The following is a 12,969-nucleotide window of genomic DNA, read 5'->3' on the forward strand; positions in this document are numbered from 1 at the left end:
GAAAAAAAAATATATATGCAGTGAGACTGAAGTACTACATGGAAGAGAAACATGCACAAGAAAATATGCCTATTAAGTCCCACCATTGTTTGAGCAGGTGTAACAATTTAATCAGAGGATTTTTTTAAAAAATATTTTGGATGGATATTTTACTTGTTTTGTCTGTAAATAGTGTACAAAAGTTTGTGTTATATGACAGTTTTAAGTGGTTGTAAGAAAATTAAAAAAGATACTTAAACTGTTACTGATGGCTTTGGTATTAATATCATAAATACTGCTGCTGACCATGAGCAATTTTCCATCTTGGAAAACTGTGGAAAGTTGTTTGGAATGTTCCATTGCTTGCATAAAAGGTGAATGCAAACCACATAAATACCACTTGGAGAGGCTTCATGCTGATTGGGTTTATTCAGTCCCCTCAAATGGAGGAGTCCTCTTTATCAAAGCTTCTTCTAAGGTAACAGGTTTTGTTTCACAGGATGCTGAATCCAATTAATATACAGGAGCTGAGGACAGGACCTACAAATTGGAGTCATTTTCTTTTATTGCCTTCTTCAAGCCTTGGAAGATGCTTGATACAATCCACTGCAAACCTTGCAGATGCTGCAGCCTCTGGATGGTTTTGTAAAGGTTAGTGCTACCCCAGCAAGCTGAAATTTTAAAACAGGCTGGCTTTGCTTCCTCTGAATAACATGAGATGTTTCAGAAAACTTTGCCTTGCAAAGTTCTTGTTTCCTTACTTGGCATTCCAACAGATTGTACTCAGCACTTGTTTCTTGGCTGCACTTCAGTTACCTTGAGCTGATTTTACACTGGCTGCAGAAAATGCATAGGAGTGGGATGAAACTGATTTGCTTAACACTGTATTTAGACCTCTATAAATAAGCAGGATTTAACATAAATCTTCTACTTGCCTTCCCAGAGCACTGTCTGCTTGAGAGAAATCTGAAGGCTTGTGAATAGTACATAGCAGGAGGCAGTGATTTGTCTGCCACAGGTTTCAGAAGGGCTTATAGGAGTCATGATGCAATGAAACCCTTGAAGAGGCATTTTGGGGGAATGATCTGGTTTAAAGCATGGAATATGGAGTAACATGAGGCATAAGCCCTTTGAGTTATGTTTCCAGATTCATGTCTGAAATATAGATTTTGTGTGTAAATAGCATTAGGTAAATCTTTAACCAGTATTGGGGTTAAGGTCAGGTACATGTGTGGGATGACTGATGTTCAGCAGCAGCTGTGAAAGCTAAAAACCACCCTGGGCCACAAGCAAATAGGTCAAGTCCAGGTTGCAAATGCAGTGCTTGATGGGTGTTACCACTGTGTGCAAGGGGGAGAAAAAGTAACCTGCTTTGGTCTGTGTCTTTTCTGTTAGATAACTGTTTGCTTTCCTGAGCTCTTGCTTTTGGCAGCTCAGAGCAGAAGAGTGTTGACCTGGGGCCAGAGGCACTGGACAGAGCATTTTGGCTGTGTACTCTCTAGGTTAGAGAGCTGAGAGCATTTCTTTTTCTAGCTGCAACTTCCAGACATTTATGACACAGCCTAAAAAGCAGAAAAATCACTGTTATGTGCCAATACTCTTTGGCATCACCTGCCGGGAAGGACAGTCATGTAGGTAGGTTTGTGATGTAGACACAACAAATGTTATTTAAAGAACTAAATTTAAATTCATGTGCTTGGCTTTGCTTTCTGATAGACTTAAACATGTGCTTTCTGGGTCATATTTATAAGTGAATTCATATTAAGACAGGGATTTTAAATTATTTAAAGAAATTAAAGAAATTGTGTAAGAAAACAATACAATGCAACATGACCTGGGTTGATCCTGCACTAAAAATAAGAGCTGAAACTTGATGCAGTTGTGCCTGGTGATGATGAAGAGGGGTACAGCACAGCGGGGCCAGTCGAGGCTTGCTGGCCAACAGGTCCAGTTTGTCAGTTTTCCAAATGAAAGTGCCGACATGTTTTGTTTAACCCATTGGGCCGGGGGTTGCCCTTTACAAAGGATGAAACATTTTTGCTAAAGAACCCAGGTCATACTTTCATCTTGCAAGGGCGATAGCAGCCTTGTCTGACCCTGTGCGGTCTGGGCTAAGCAAAGCCTCCGGTGCTGTGCTTCTTACCCCCCGGGGATTCCTCGGGGCTGTGCCGCGGTTTGGAAAAGGGGGGGACGCTGGAGCCGGACGGTGTGTGCATGCTGGAGCCGGTGTTTGGATGCTGGAGCCGGACGGTGTGTGCATGCTGGAGCCGGTGTTTGGATGCTGAAGCCGATGTCTGGATGCTGGAGCCGGACGGTGTGTGGATGCTGGAGCCAGACAGCGTTTGGCAGCTGCCCGCAGCACGGGGCGCTCCTCTGCCGCGCCCCTCAGCCGGCTCTGTCCCAGCGCGGCGGCTGAACCCCCGGCTCCGGGGGCCGGTCCGTGTCAGGGCCGAGGGGCGGTGCGGTGACGCGGCGGGGCGGGCAGGGGCGGTGCCGGGGCGGTGCGGGCCGGCAGCGGGGCGGGCAGGCAGCGCAGGCAGCGGGGCGGAGCGGCAGCGGGGCCGGCACGGCCGCCATGCGCCGCTGAGGGCGCCGGCCGGGCCTCGCCATGGGGGCGCCGCCGCCCAACGGCAGCCTCGGCCTCACCGCCGGCACCCCGCGGCCCGCAGGGGCGCCGGGGCCCGGGGACCGCGGCTGCGAGAACGGCGCCCTCATGGACAGATTCGGCATCTTCCTGCAGGGGCTCCTGGGCGTCGTGGCCTTCAGCACCCTCATGCGTGAGTGGCGGGGCCGCGGCCTCCGGCCTGGCGGGGAGCGGGGGGCGGCCCGAGGACGGGTCGGGCTCGGTAGCGGTGCCGCGGCCGCGCTGCCCCGAGGCCGTCCCGGGAAGGGCCCGGCTGTCCCGGGCTCCCGGCCGGGCAGGGCTCGGAAGGGCCGCGGCGGCCTCGGGGGCGCAGCCGCCGGCGGCGCTTTGTGGGTGCCGGGTGAGCCGGAGCGGGGAGGCCTCAGAGGCGGTGGCTCAGGTCCTTTCGCTTTCTTAAACTTGCCTTCCCAATGCTCGTACCCGTGCTGGTGGAATTGATTGGGTGGGTGTGTGTTCTGCTTGGGATCCTGCCAGCAGGAGGAGGCGGTGTGTGCGGAACCGCTCGGGTTTGGGATGCACACAAGTCACGGGTTTGGCTGATCAGGTTTGCTGCAGGTGCACATTCCCTGTCATGTCACCGGCAATAAGCCACGCTTGTTTCGGTGGTGCCTCGCTTCCTTGGAGGGCCGTTCCTGGGAGCTGGAGCAGCCCCAGAGCTGTGTGGCCGCTGGCAGAGCTCAGCTGGCGGGCAGCGCTCCTGACGCTGCTCTCTGATTGTGGGGGAAAGGCAAGGAAGGTCTGGTGGCTCTGCCCTGTGGGAGGGAGTCACAACAATGTGAAACAATTCTGGGGGATTGTCTCTGTGCCGGGTCTAGTTAGTATCCTTTGAGTGAAGGAGTGGAAAAGAAGCTCGGTGTCATTGCTCAGCTGACTGTGACCTTGCTGGTAGCAAAAAATGGGAGAGGAAAAAGAGAACATCAGGGACATGTTTTACAGTTTGATCTAAAGACTAAGATCCTGTTTACATTAGAATTGCCCTGATGCCTTTTCGTGCTGCTGTCATACCATTATGGTTAACTCAGACATTTGCTACCACGTTATATTTGCATGCCTTGGTGTCTTAGTTGCTATTGACAATTACATTGCTCTTCCAAAAGCTATGTGTGTAGCTGTCACCCTGTGGCTGAAGGGCAGCAGGAATCAGCAGTGTAGCATTTGGTCAGTGACAGCAGCCTCATAATTAGAAGTTTTAGCAGTTTCTAAACAGAAGTACCTCTGTGTAATAAGGTGATGAGTACACAGTGTTGGTTTTAGATTTAAGGCATACAAATAGGTAACTTTTATGGATTTGGCATCAACAGATGAAGAACTATAGATGTTAGTTGTCAGGATGGTATTTTTTTTTTTTTAGAAACAGTATCTTTATGCATACTGCAGTAACACTGGACTAAGTGATGACAAGAAAAAGCACCTATAAAAAGTAGGGAGTAGAAAAATGAAAACCTTGTTATTTGAAATGAAATATGAAAACCTTGGCTGCACTTTCTGACTTGGGTTAGGAGCTGTTAAACCATGAACTGGGAGGAGACTGTTGATGCAGTTGTGGCAGAGGGGAGTGGAAGGCTGCCAGTCCTCCCAGTGTATTGGGGAGAAAGGAGTCTGTGTCCAAAGCAGACTAGAGCAAAAACATAGCAACTTATCATTCTTAAAGGTGCATATATTCAAAAACAGGACAGGTTTGTTTGTCCCAGCTTTGCCCCAGTATTTTGTGCCTCTCCCTGAGCAGGAAGAGAAGCTGGTGGGCCTGTTACACTGGTACAAGTCTCTCTCTCTGTTAGGGGCTGTTTTGTGCAAAAATTCTGTTTGTCTGATTGCTATTTCTGCATGCTTCTATTCACTAGCATCATAAAGTCACCCCAGGACACCTTTTTAAGTAATATCCAAAACACCTAGTGTGTTGTTCCAAACCCTTTAAAGTTTCCTCAACAAACAGGGCCTTTTGTGGCAGGTAAGATGTGACAGAAAAGCAGGAACTTGTGGCTGAGCATGGAGGGAGAGCTCAGCAAACATCTGGGCACCTGCACAGCTGTTCCTGTCGAGGCTGCTGGAGCTGCATCACAGCACTGCTTGCATCTGAGCTGGAGTAGCTTTGGTCCTCAAGCTGTCTGGCACAGAGGGAGGAACAAGTGGCTGTAGGCAGGGGCTGATTCAGATTTGTGACTGCAGCCAGGCCCCTTTGGAACAGCAGTAATTCTCTGTGTGCAGCTGTAGCATTTCTCCACTCTTGCCTTACTGGTCTGGTATTTAAATTTAATAAGGAGGAAGTCACTTGTCTTTTGTCTTCTTTTTTTTTTCTTTTTGAAAGGAAGCACTAGAAGGAGATGTTCTAATATTTCAGTTGTGATTAATGGTACTGAGCCCTCTGTAGTAAAAGAAATTAAAGTAGTGGCACCAGAGATACATTGCACAATTGGTCTTTATGCATAGAAACTGTCTTTCTTTGAAAAATATTTGATTTGACATGTAAAGAATGAGAAATTTTGGTAAGTGGCTGAATCAAAGGCTGACCCAGATGTGCCCTTTTCTAGACAAATTTTACCATGCTTGCATTCAGTGGAAAAAAGAAAATATTTTTAAATGTAGGCTATAAGAGAAGGACCTTTTCTGTGCCTCACTGCTGGATGTTCATCTACAAAGAACTGAAGGACTGTTCTGAAAGCAAAATTATTTAAGATCTGACGCTGCAGTGTGCCACCTTTTTGTTCATGCCCCTGTTCAGTTGCTGTAAAGCTGTGCTGTCAGCTGACCCGCCAATAATATCATTCAAACTTCAGATTTGAAGGGCTAAAATGTGTTAAGTTTTTATTTTGTGGAAGATGTGGTGGCTCTCTGCCAGGGAGAGTGTGGGAGCTGCCCTGCTGTGTCTGTCTTGTGAAGCTGGTGGGAAATGCTTTTAGCCCAGGCACATTGCAGCCTACCTGTGTGTTCCCACTGCTGAATGGGCAAACCAACAAGTGACAGGAGTGCTGAATTTCTCACTTTGAGCTGACAAAATGTTCATTTGATATTAATTCCTAGGTTTCCTTTACCTTGACTCCCTGTTCTGACACGCAGGGCATGAGGATCAGTTTCACCACTCACCCCACCTTGCCATTTAAATGAATGACTTCCTTCTAGGTTTTTCCAGATTCAGATATAACCTGTCCCAACCCCTAACCTTTTTCTTGTGGAAGGTGCTTCTAGTGATCATCTATCTCGAGTTAATATGGGAGCTCCCCCATCTCCCTTTAAAAGAGATGAAGTTTGCATGTGGTTTTTATTGTTTTAAGTTAAGGCCACACAAATTCACTCCTTAGTCTCTCTGAATCCAGATTGTACCCTGCTGTTCTTGATGTGAAGCATGTGCAGGGAGGTCCTTTTCTGATGTCTGAACCAGCAGTGAATTTACTTCATACTATCAGAGCCCACCTGTTGTGTTTAATTAGTGTGAATTAATTTTACTGCTCAGCTGTGAGGCTAAAGATGTGTGAAACAGTTTCACCCAGATGCTACAGAGGTTCCAGTACAGGAAAAGCTGAACTGAAGTTGGGTGTGACAACTTCTGTTGGGTCTCTCCTGACCACAGGCTCTCACTCCCTGTGCAAGGGAACTAACTGATGAAAATCCACCTCATTTTGGCAATTCTGCTTGGACTGGCATCCCTCTTGGACTCTGCTCAGTGACTCTCAACCCTGTTTGCCTGATGGTTTGAGGTGTATTGCTTGGTTTTGTTCTTGTTCCTCCTGCCTTACATACGGGTTTGTTTTTCACCCTGGTTTGTTTGAGCCAAGGCACTTCATAACAGGAAGTCTTAATGAGTTTCCCTTGATGGAAGAAATGCATGTTTATGCTACAGGTCACTAAGCCAAAGATATTTTTTTTCAAAGTTTGCTGCTGTCATATTTGTATCTTATTTCACAGGATCTTGATTTAAAATGACAGCTTTGCTCCTGAGGTGTTTGAGGTTCCTTGGTGCAATATTTGTGTTTATTTCCTGATGCCACAAAGCAGGTTTTAAATACTTTAGTATAATACCATGTTCTTTCTGTAATTACAAGCACCTTCTGAACATTGTGTAGTTGGGCTTTCAGGGGTAGTGCATGATAAGAGAGGGATGTTAGCACAGTGTTCTCATACATGTGTGACGTTAGATGGAGGTTTAAATAACTCCATTTTTATTACCTAAACCTGGGAAAGGCATGAGGAGAAAGCCACTGCCCATCCCCTTACCCTGGCTGACAAACTGTTTAAAGTAGTTTATTTGCTAAGCTTGTTTGCCAGAAGATTGGTACCTTATCAGAGTGTGGCAGTGTTTGTTCTGAGCTACTTAGGAATGGCTGAGAAATCAGATGTGAGTTGCATGATGAATTATTGAAAGAGAGGAGTCAGTTGGTTCTCTGTAGGTAGAAGGTTTGTGTCTGTCTGTGAGGAAAATACAAATATGCTGTAAAGGAGACCAGAGTGTGGGAGTCTGTTCCCTTTTTGTGGCCTTGCTAGAGTTTGTGTCTGCACTCAGGCTGAGAAGGGTTTACACAAGTGGGATGATTGGGTACAGGTGCAGTGAATAACCCAGTGGGTGGGTTTGCTGTTGAGTCACAGATGAACAAAAAGAAACCATTCCAATAAAAGATACTCTGTATATATTGTTTGGTGCTCTCTTTGCTTACAGTACCTTAAAGGAAATACCTGAAAAACTGCATCCTTAATGCCAGTGAACTTTACAGCAGGGTTTTCCAACTTAGAAAACTGTCCAAGGAGAAAGAGTGCTTTCTCACATAATAAGCTGTCTTAGTAGGTAATTTAGTAGAATTTGAAATGCCTTAGCAAAAATGTGCTTTTCAGAGGAATTATTTCGTATTTACATGAAGGTAAAGGAGTAATTTTATGGGAATAATTTTCTGGGGAGAAGGAATTAAAGGTAATTCCAGTTGCCTTTAAGAAAAAAGCATAAAATAAGCTAATGGATACAAAAGGTCTAAACCATATGATTTAGTTGTTTTCTATAGCAATTTTCTTTCTGCTTGAGCAGGCTTAGAAAATATGAAAATTTGATAGCCTGTAACATCAGCAGTGGAATACAGACCTCTAAGTAACAGCAACTAGCTTATTATGTGTGACATTTCCTGAGATGCTGGGCAGTGGCCTGCTAGCTTTATTAATAAAAGCATTTCTTCACAAGATTAAATATTATTCTGACTTGCTAATACTGCATCCTTGAATGTATTTGCTCTGAGTGATGCAGTTCATGTTCACATGAATTCCTGAGCACCCCTCAGCAGGGTCCTTTTTGTGTCCAATTTTAAAACTTGTCTCCAAAGTGTCAAATCACAAATGGGAGCTTTTCTAATTGTGAAAATACCAACAGCATTGTGCTTGCACTCTGCAGGCACAGTGCAAAACACACTTTATTCATTCTCCCAGAGCTCTCACAAGTGCAGGCTCCTTGTGGCTTCTTGGGGCCTTTTGGGTCACTGTGACCCTGAGATTGTTCAGTCTCTTTTCCCAGCCCCACGCTTGAAGAATGAATTGGAGCTCTTCAGTTCTCAGTCTCAGGGTTGTTTATTGTGTCTTATCTATAAAAAAATTTTCCTCCTGCCCTGCCGAGGTGCATCCCGCAGGACAGTTCCAGGCACTCTGCCTGCCCCCAGGGCAGTGTTATGTCTTTATACTAAAAAAGACATATACAATGTTTGCAGTTACTTTTCAATACCCATCACCTATGTTAGACACTGAGCTTCTACTCTAAACCAATCTGTAAGTGCCACCATCACAGCAGAAGATGGAGGCCAAGAAGAAGAAGGAGAAGGGCTGGACGTGCCCAGTTCCTTCCATCTTGCCTCCTGATCCCCCATACCACAAACCCTAAAATCTACTTTTCCACCTTGTGATAACTTCACTAATATTCTACCTAAACTGTTGTGGCCTGCTGGTCTTCATATAAGGTTGGTAATTTGCTCCACGGGTCATAATCAAACCCACAGGTGTTTTGGGCTCCATGCCAGGGTCTCTGAGCCCCTTGGCAGGGTCCTGGCCGTCCTGGACAGTCAGAGCGATGTTCTGGGTTCCCACAGTGGCTTGCCAGGTAAATGCAGAGCTGGCATTGCAATGCCGAAGGAGCTCTCTGGGGTACCGCAGCAGCGGGGCTGGATCCCTGTGCAGGTGAAGGAACGCCGGCAAGATGTGCTGTTGCCCTGTGCTAGAAGGCGAGGCTCGGGAGAGCATTATTTTTCAGAAGCGGGAGGTGCCCGAAGCTCCCCGGGAGCGGCGGGGTCGGGGCAGGACCCTGGAGAGCTCCGGGCCGGGGCCGCGCCCGCCCCTCCCTGCCCGGAGCCGGGGCCGCCGCCCCTGAGGCGCCGCGCGCGGGGCTCGGCCCGGGCCGGGCTGGGGCTGCTCCTCCCGCCGGGCGCGGCCGGGCAGCGAACACGGGCTGAAATAAATGTGTGTGCTACTCTCTAACTCCTTCGGGCCCCTACCGCGGCTGTTAGTGACGATCGGTATCGCAGGGCTGCTGTTGGGAAGGTTAAGTGTCTGCTTGTAGCTGCAGGACTTGGAAAAGCCCTGTGAGGTCACTTTGGTCAGGGCCAAGGAAATTGCGCCTTACAATGATCCAGTGTTTCCCTGTCCCCAGATGGTGGGGTATCGCTTGCAGCCATGGAGCATTGCTGCTGCTTGTTTGCTTTAAATAAATCATCAGCCCTTCCCGTGCCTCTGTGACATCCCGAGCCCTGTTTGAGACAAATAGGAGAGATGCACTATGAGCTGCAGCAGAAAAAAGAAATCCAACCCTGGCTGAATTAGCAAAGTAAATTACTTTCTTTTGCCATGCTAATATCATATTACTATTTAACATATGAAAAATCTATGTGGAATAAATTCTGTCCGTTGTAAACTCTCCAGAAAAAGGCACATCTTGCTGACAAGTTTCATGCTTTCCCTTTCCCTATTTCAATAATGGAGTTGGAAACTGATCCTTTTTAAGTGAAGGAATTAACCTGTTTTTTTATTAAAACTGCTTTCAAGATGTCCAATTCTTAGTTGCCATAGATTGTAATAGCACTTTATTGGTCCTCATGTCCTGATCATGTCAGGTCATTAATGTTTTAGTGTCACTAACTATCCTTGAAATACCATAGTGGTAAAAGTTAAGGAAAATAAGGCACCAATTTAGACAAATAATCTGCAATCTCTAAGTCTCTCTTCATTAGGTCTGATGCCCTACTTTGTCTTGCTGACTCAAAGTGTTACATTTTCTTATTACTCAGCTGATTGCTGGATGTAGTTGTAGGCCCCATAAGATAATAAGATTGTTCTAAGTATAATTACACATGACATTCACATTATGAAATGTTTAGGAAAAAGGATAAGTTATGTTGACATTTGTAAACTATTAAAATGATAAATTATCTAGGAACTCTGAAGCTGTGCTTAATTAGGATGAACTTCTGGACTGTTAGCTAGAGTGGTGTTTAACTGTAAAGTGCATAGTGATTGTCTCCTGACGGGTGTTTTATAATTAAATCTGTAAGGAGCTGATTTGTACAGACACACAGGCTGCAGTTTTGCATTCTGTGGTGATATTAATTTCATGGTTAATGAAGTTTGCATTCTTAAAGTGATATTTAACAAGGTCTTATCTGTGTGGATTTTGTTGATGAAGTGAAAAATCAGGTCTGCTTCCTCATGCCTGCTGGTAGGAAATGCTTTACATTCTCAAATATTTCTTGATCTCAGCAAAATTTATTCCCTGTGAAACTCAGTTTGTTAAATCTGTGGCAGACTGAACACAAGCTCAGAGCTTGCATGAGTCTGCCTTTGCAGGCAGCGTGGTGTGGGCATGAGGTTTTAGGGTTTAGTCAGGGATAACTAAACCTGTTCACAGTGATGGTCATGATACTGAAGACCTGTTTTTCTGCCACTTACCCTGAATCACACATTTTATGTATATTTGTTATCATAACCTCATACATATGTTGTCATATGCAAGGAAGGTTGAGAATGAAAATGAGCTAAAATGGATTTACAGTTCAGATTCCTCAGAGCTCACTGAACTTTGAAGAGTTCAAAGTTCAGATTCATAATTCAAGGTGTGAGGTATTTTACAGACGTGCAAGCTACAGCAGGGGAAGTCATGTCAAGGAAGTTACTAAACTTGTTTTTTTCTGGGTTTTGTGATGTTTTTTTCCTCTAAATGTTGCACTTTTTTAATAATAAACAAACTTTGGTTTGTATTTTGATACGTTTTTATATGGTTTTGGTCATTTTGTCTTCTGTCACATTTTGGCTATCCCAGGTTCTAAGCCAAGCATTTCTTCTCTCTTGGCGATTAAGGTATGTTGGCTTGCCAGAGAGGAGAGGAAGCTGTGCCACAGCTCCTTGTTTCCCTGGTGATGGGACAGTTCCAAGCTCAGGAGCAGCTGGTCTGGGAGCTGCAGAGTGCTCCGAAGGTGGAAATTGTGACAAGGAGTTTATTTGGGTGCTGCTGCTGTTGGAGAGGTTTCTCCATTGCTCCACTGACCCTGTGAAAGGGAAGAACCCATGGAAGTAAATACAAGTGAGGTTCACCACAGCAATCTTGGACAGTCTAGACAGTCCCTTGAGAAAGTTCTTTACTTACAGAAACAACCTTTGCTTGCTTTTGCTTGTTTCACTGTGATATTTTTTTTTCTGTTTCTCAAAAATGCAGGATTTTTCCGTGGAACAAAAATTACTTTTAAATTACAAGCAGCTATTCACAACTACCAGCATATATCCTCTGTCTCTCATAATTTCTGAAGATACTATGCTCTAAAATTTTAATTCCATTTTAGAATAATTGCATTTACTTCCTTCCTGGTACTTGAGAAGCTGCTGTTCAATATCTTTCAGCACATCTTCCTTGCTTTGAGGCAGGTGATGTGACTAACAGCCTACATTATTTTAAATACATAGGACTTAAATGCTTTCTTTGGAAGGTAATTGTAAGGTTAGAAGATGAAATAGTCTAAGGAGCTTTAAAATTATTGGGGAGAAGTCCCACCCTCCTTCATCTAATCTTAAAACCTTGAGTTACTTATGGCAATATGTTTTCAGTGCTGGCATTGGGTTGTGATGTAGTTAAAGAGTAAGAAGCCTTTTGCAGGTGGAAATCATTACATTATTTCATCCTGATTTCAGAAATTTAATTTATGAAGTGTATACCTAGTTGTTAGATACATTATATCAAAGAAGTCTGCGTAATTGGCCTCTGACTCTCATGGTATTTGATCATGTGTAAAGAGAATATATGAGAGTAGGTTGTGTATCTTTTGTTCTTTGTAAAACAATTGGTGTTGTATGAAATGTCTGTCTTGCAATTCAATGCTCTGGTGGTTCCAGCCTAGAAAGACTGAATCTGGTAAGCAAAGCTCTTTAGAATTTAAATGGCCTCTGAACATACAGTTTACATCTACCTTTGACCCCATTGATTTAACGTATTTGCTGTGTTACCATTTTTCACAAAGTTTTTACAGTTTTCCTTTTACATCTTTTTTGTATCTGAACTTACATTTCAGGTTTGCTTTCTGCTTTTAAAACTGTTACAGTTTCTGCCTTGCTTGATATTTAATGAATGGTGATTGAGTTTGGAGCTGTGCTGTGGCAGCTCTGCCTGTTCCCAAGAGCTGATTTAAAACAAGCAGCTTGAATGACTTTAAGTTCATTGATACCTGTTGTCATCCTAATAATGTTCAGAAAGCTTCATGTATTATTGAGTGATCTTGTGAATGCTGGACGTGAAAATGGTGTTGTGAATCGTAAATTGCTGCTTAGTGCACATTAATATGGATTGATTCTATTTGTCTTGTACTAAATAATTCATGTTTCCCAAATGGTTCTGATTTCTAACAGAGAAAAAAATCCACTTGAACACAGCAGACTGTATTTTTCAGTCTTCACTGGGTGCTTGCATAGCATGACAGGAATGGCACAGCTGTTTTTCTAGCAACCTTGCTCTTTCATTTGGCAGTTGTTTAATGATACCTGCTTCAGAATATAAAAGTGTTTGCAGGAGGGATCTCTATCAACCTTCCAATGCCAGTCTCACAGGCATTTTCACAGGAAGCTTAAATTTGCTTTGCTTTAACTATCTCATACCTGTTGAAGAAACAGAATAGCAAATGCCTCTCTCTCTCTCTGAAAGTGCTGGGAAACTGATTTATTATGATTTTCAAGCAGAGCACACCTTGACCCAACTGGGCTGTGTATGCTAAATGCAAAGAAAACAAATGCCTGTCTCTTAAGACTGAATCGTGGCTTTTAACTTTATTATTTGGATAAATATTTCCTAAGCTACTTGTGCTGTTTGCCTTAGAGTTCTTAAAGCAGTTACTTGCATCCCTTTATTTTTAGTA

General features: G+C 44.4%; 1 protein-coding gene across 1 annotated transcript in view; it reads left to right on the top strand.

Annotated features, from left to right (window-relative positions):
- The first annotated feature begins 2,587 nt into the window (after positions 1 to 2,587).
- Positions 2,588 to 12,969, top strand: part of STIMATE (STIM activating enhancer) — a 34,740-nt gene continuing 24,358 nt past the window's right edge. The window contains exon 1 of the mRNA XM_063164537.1: positions 2,588 to 2,756. Coding sequence (XP_063020607.1) covers positions 2,588 to 2,756 — 169 coding nt within the window. The remainder of the gene's footprint in view (positions 2,757 to 12,969) is intronic.

This window comes from Melospiza melodia, chromosome 10 (genome assembly GCF_035770615.1).
Source record: "Melospiza melodia melodia isolate bMelMel2 chromosome 10, bMelMel2.pri, whole genome shotgun sequence".
In the NCBI taxonomy this organism is placed as follows: domain Eukaryota; kingdom Metazoa; phylum Chordata; class Aves; order Passeriformes; family Passerellidae; genus Melospiza; species Melospiza melodia.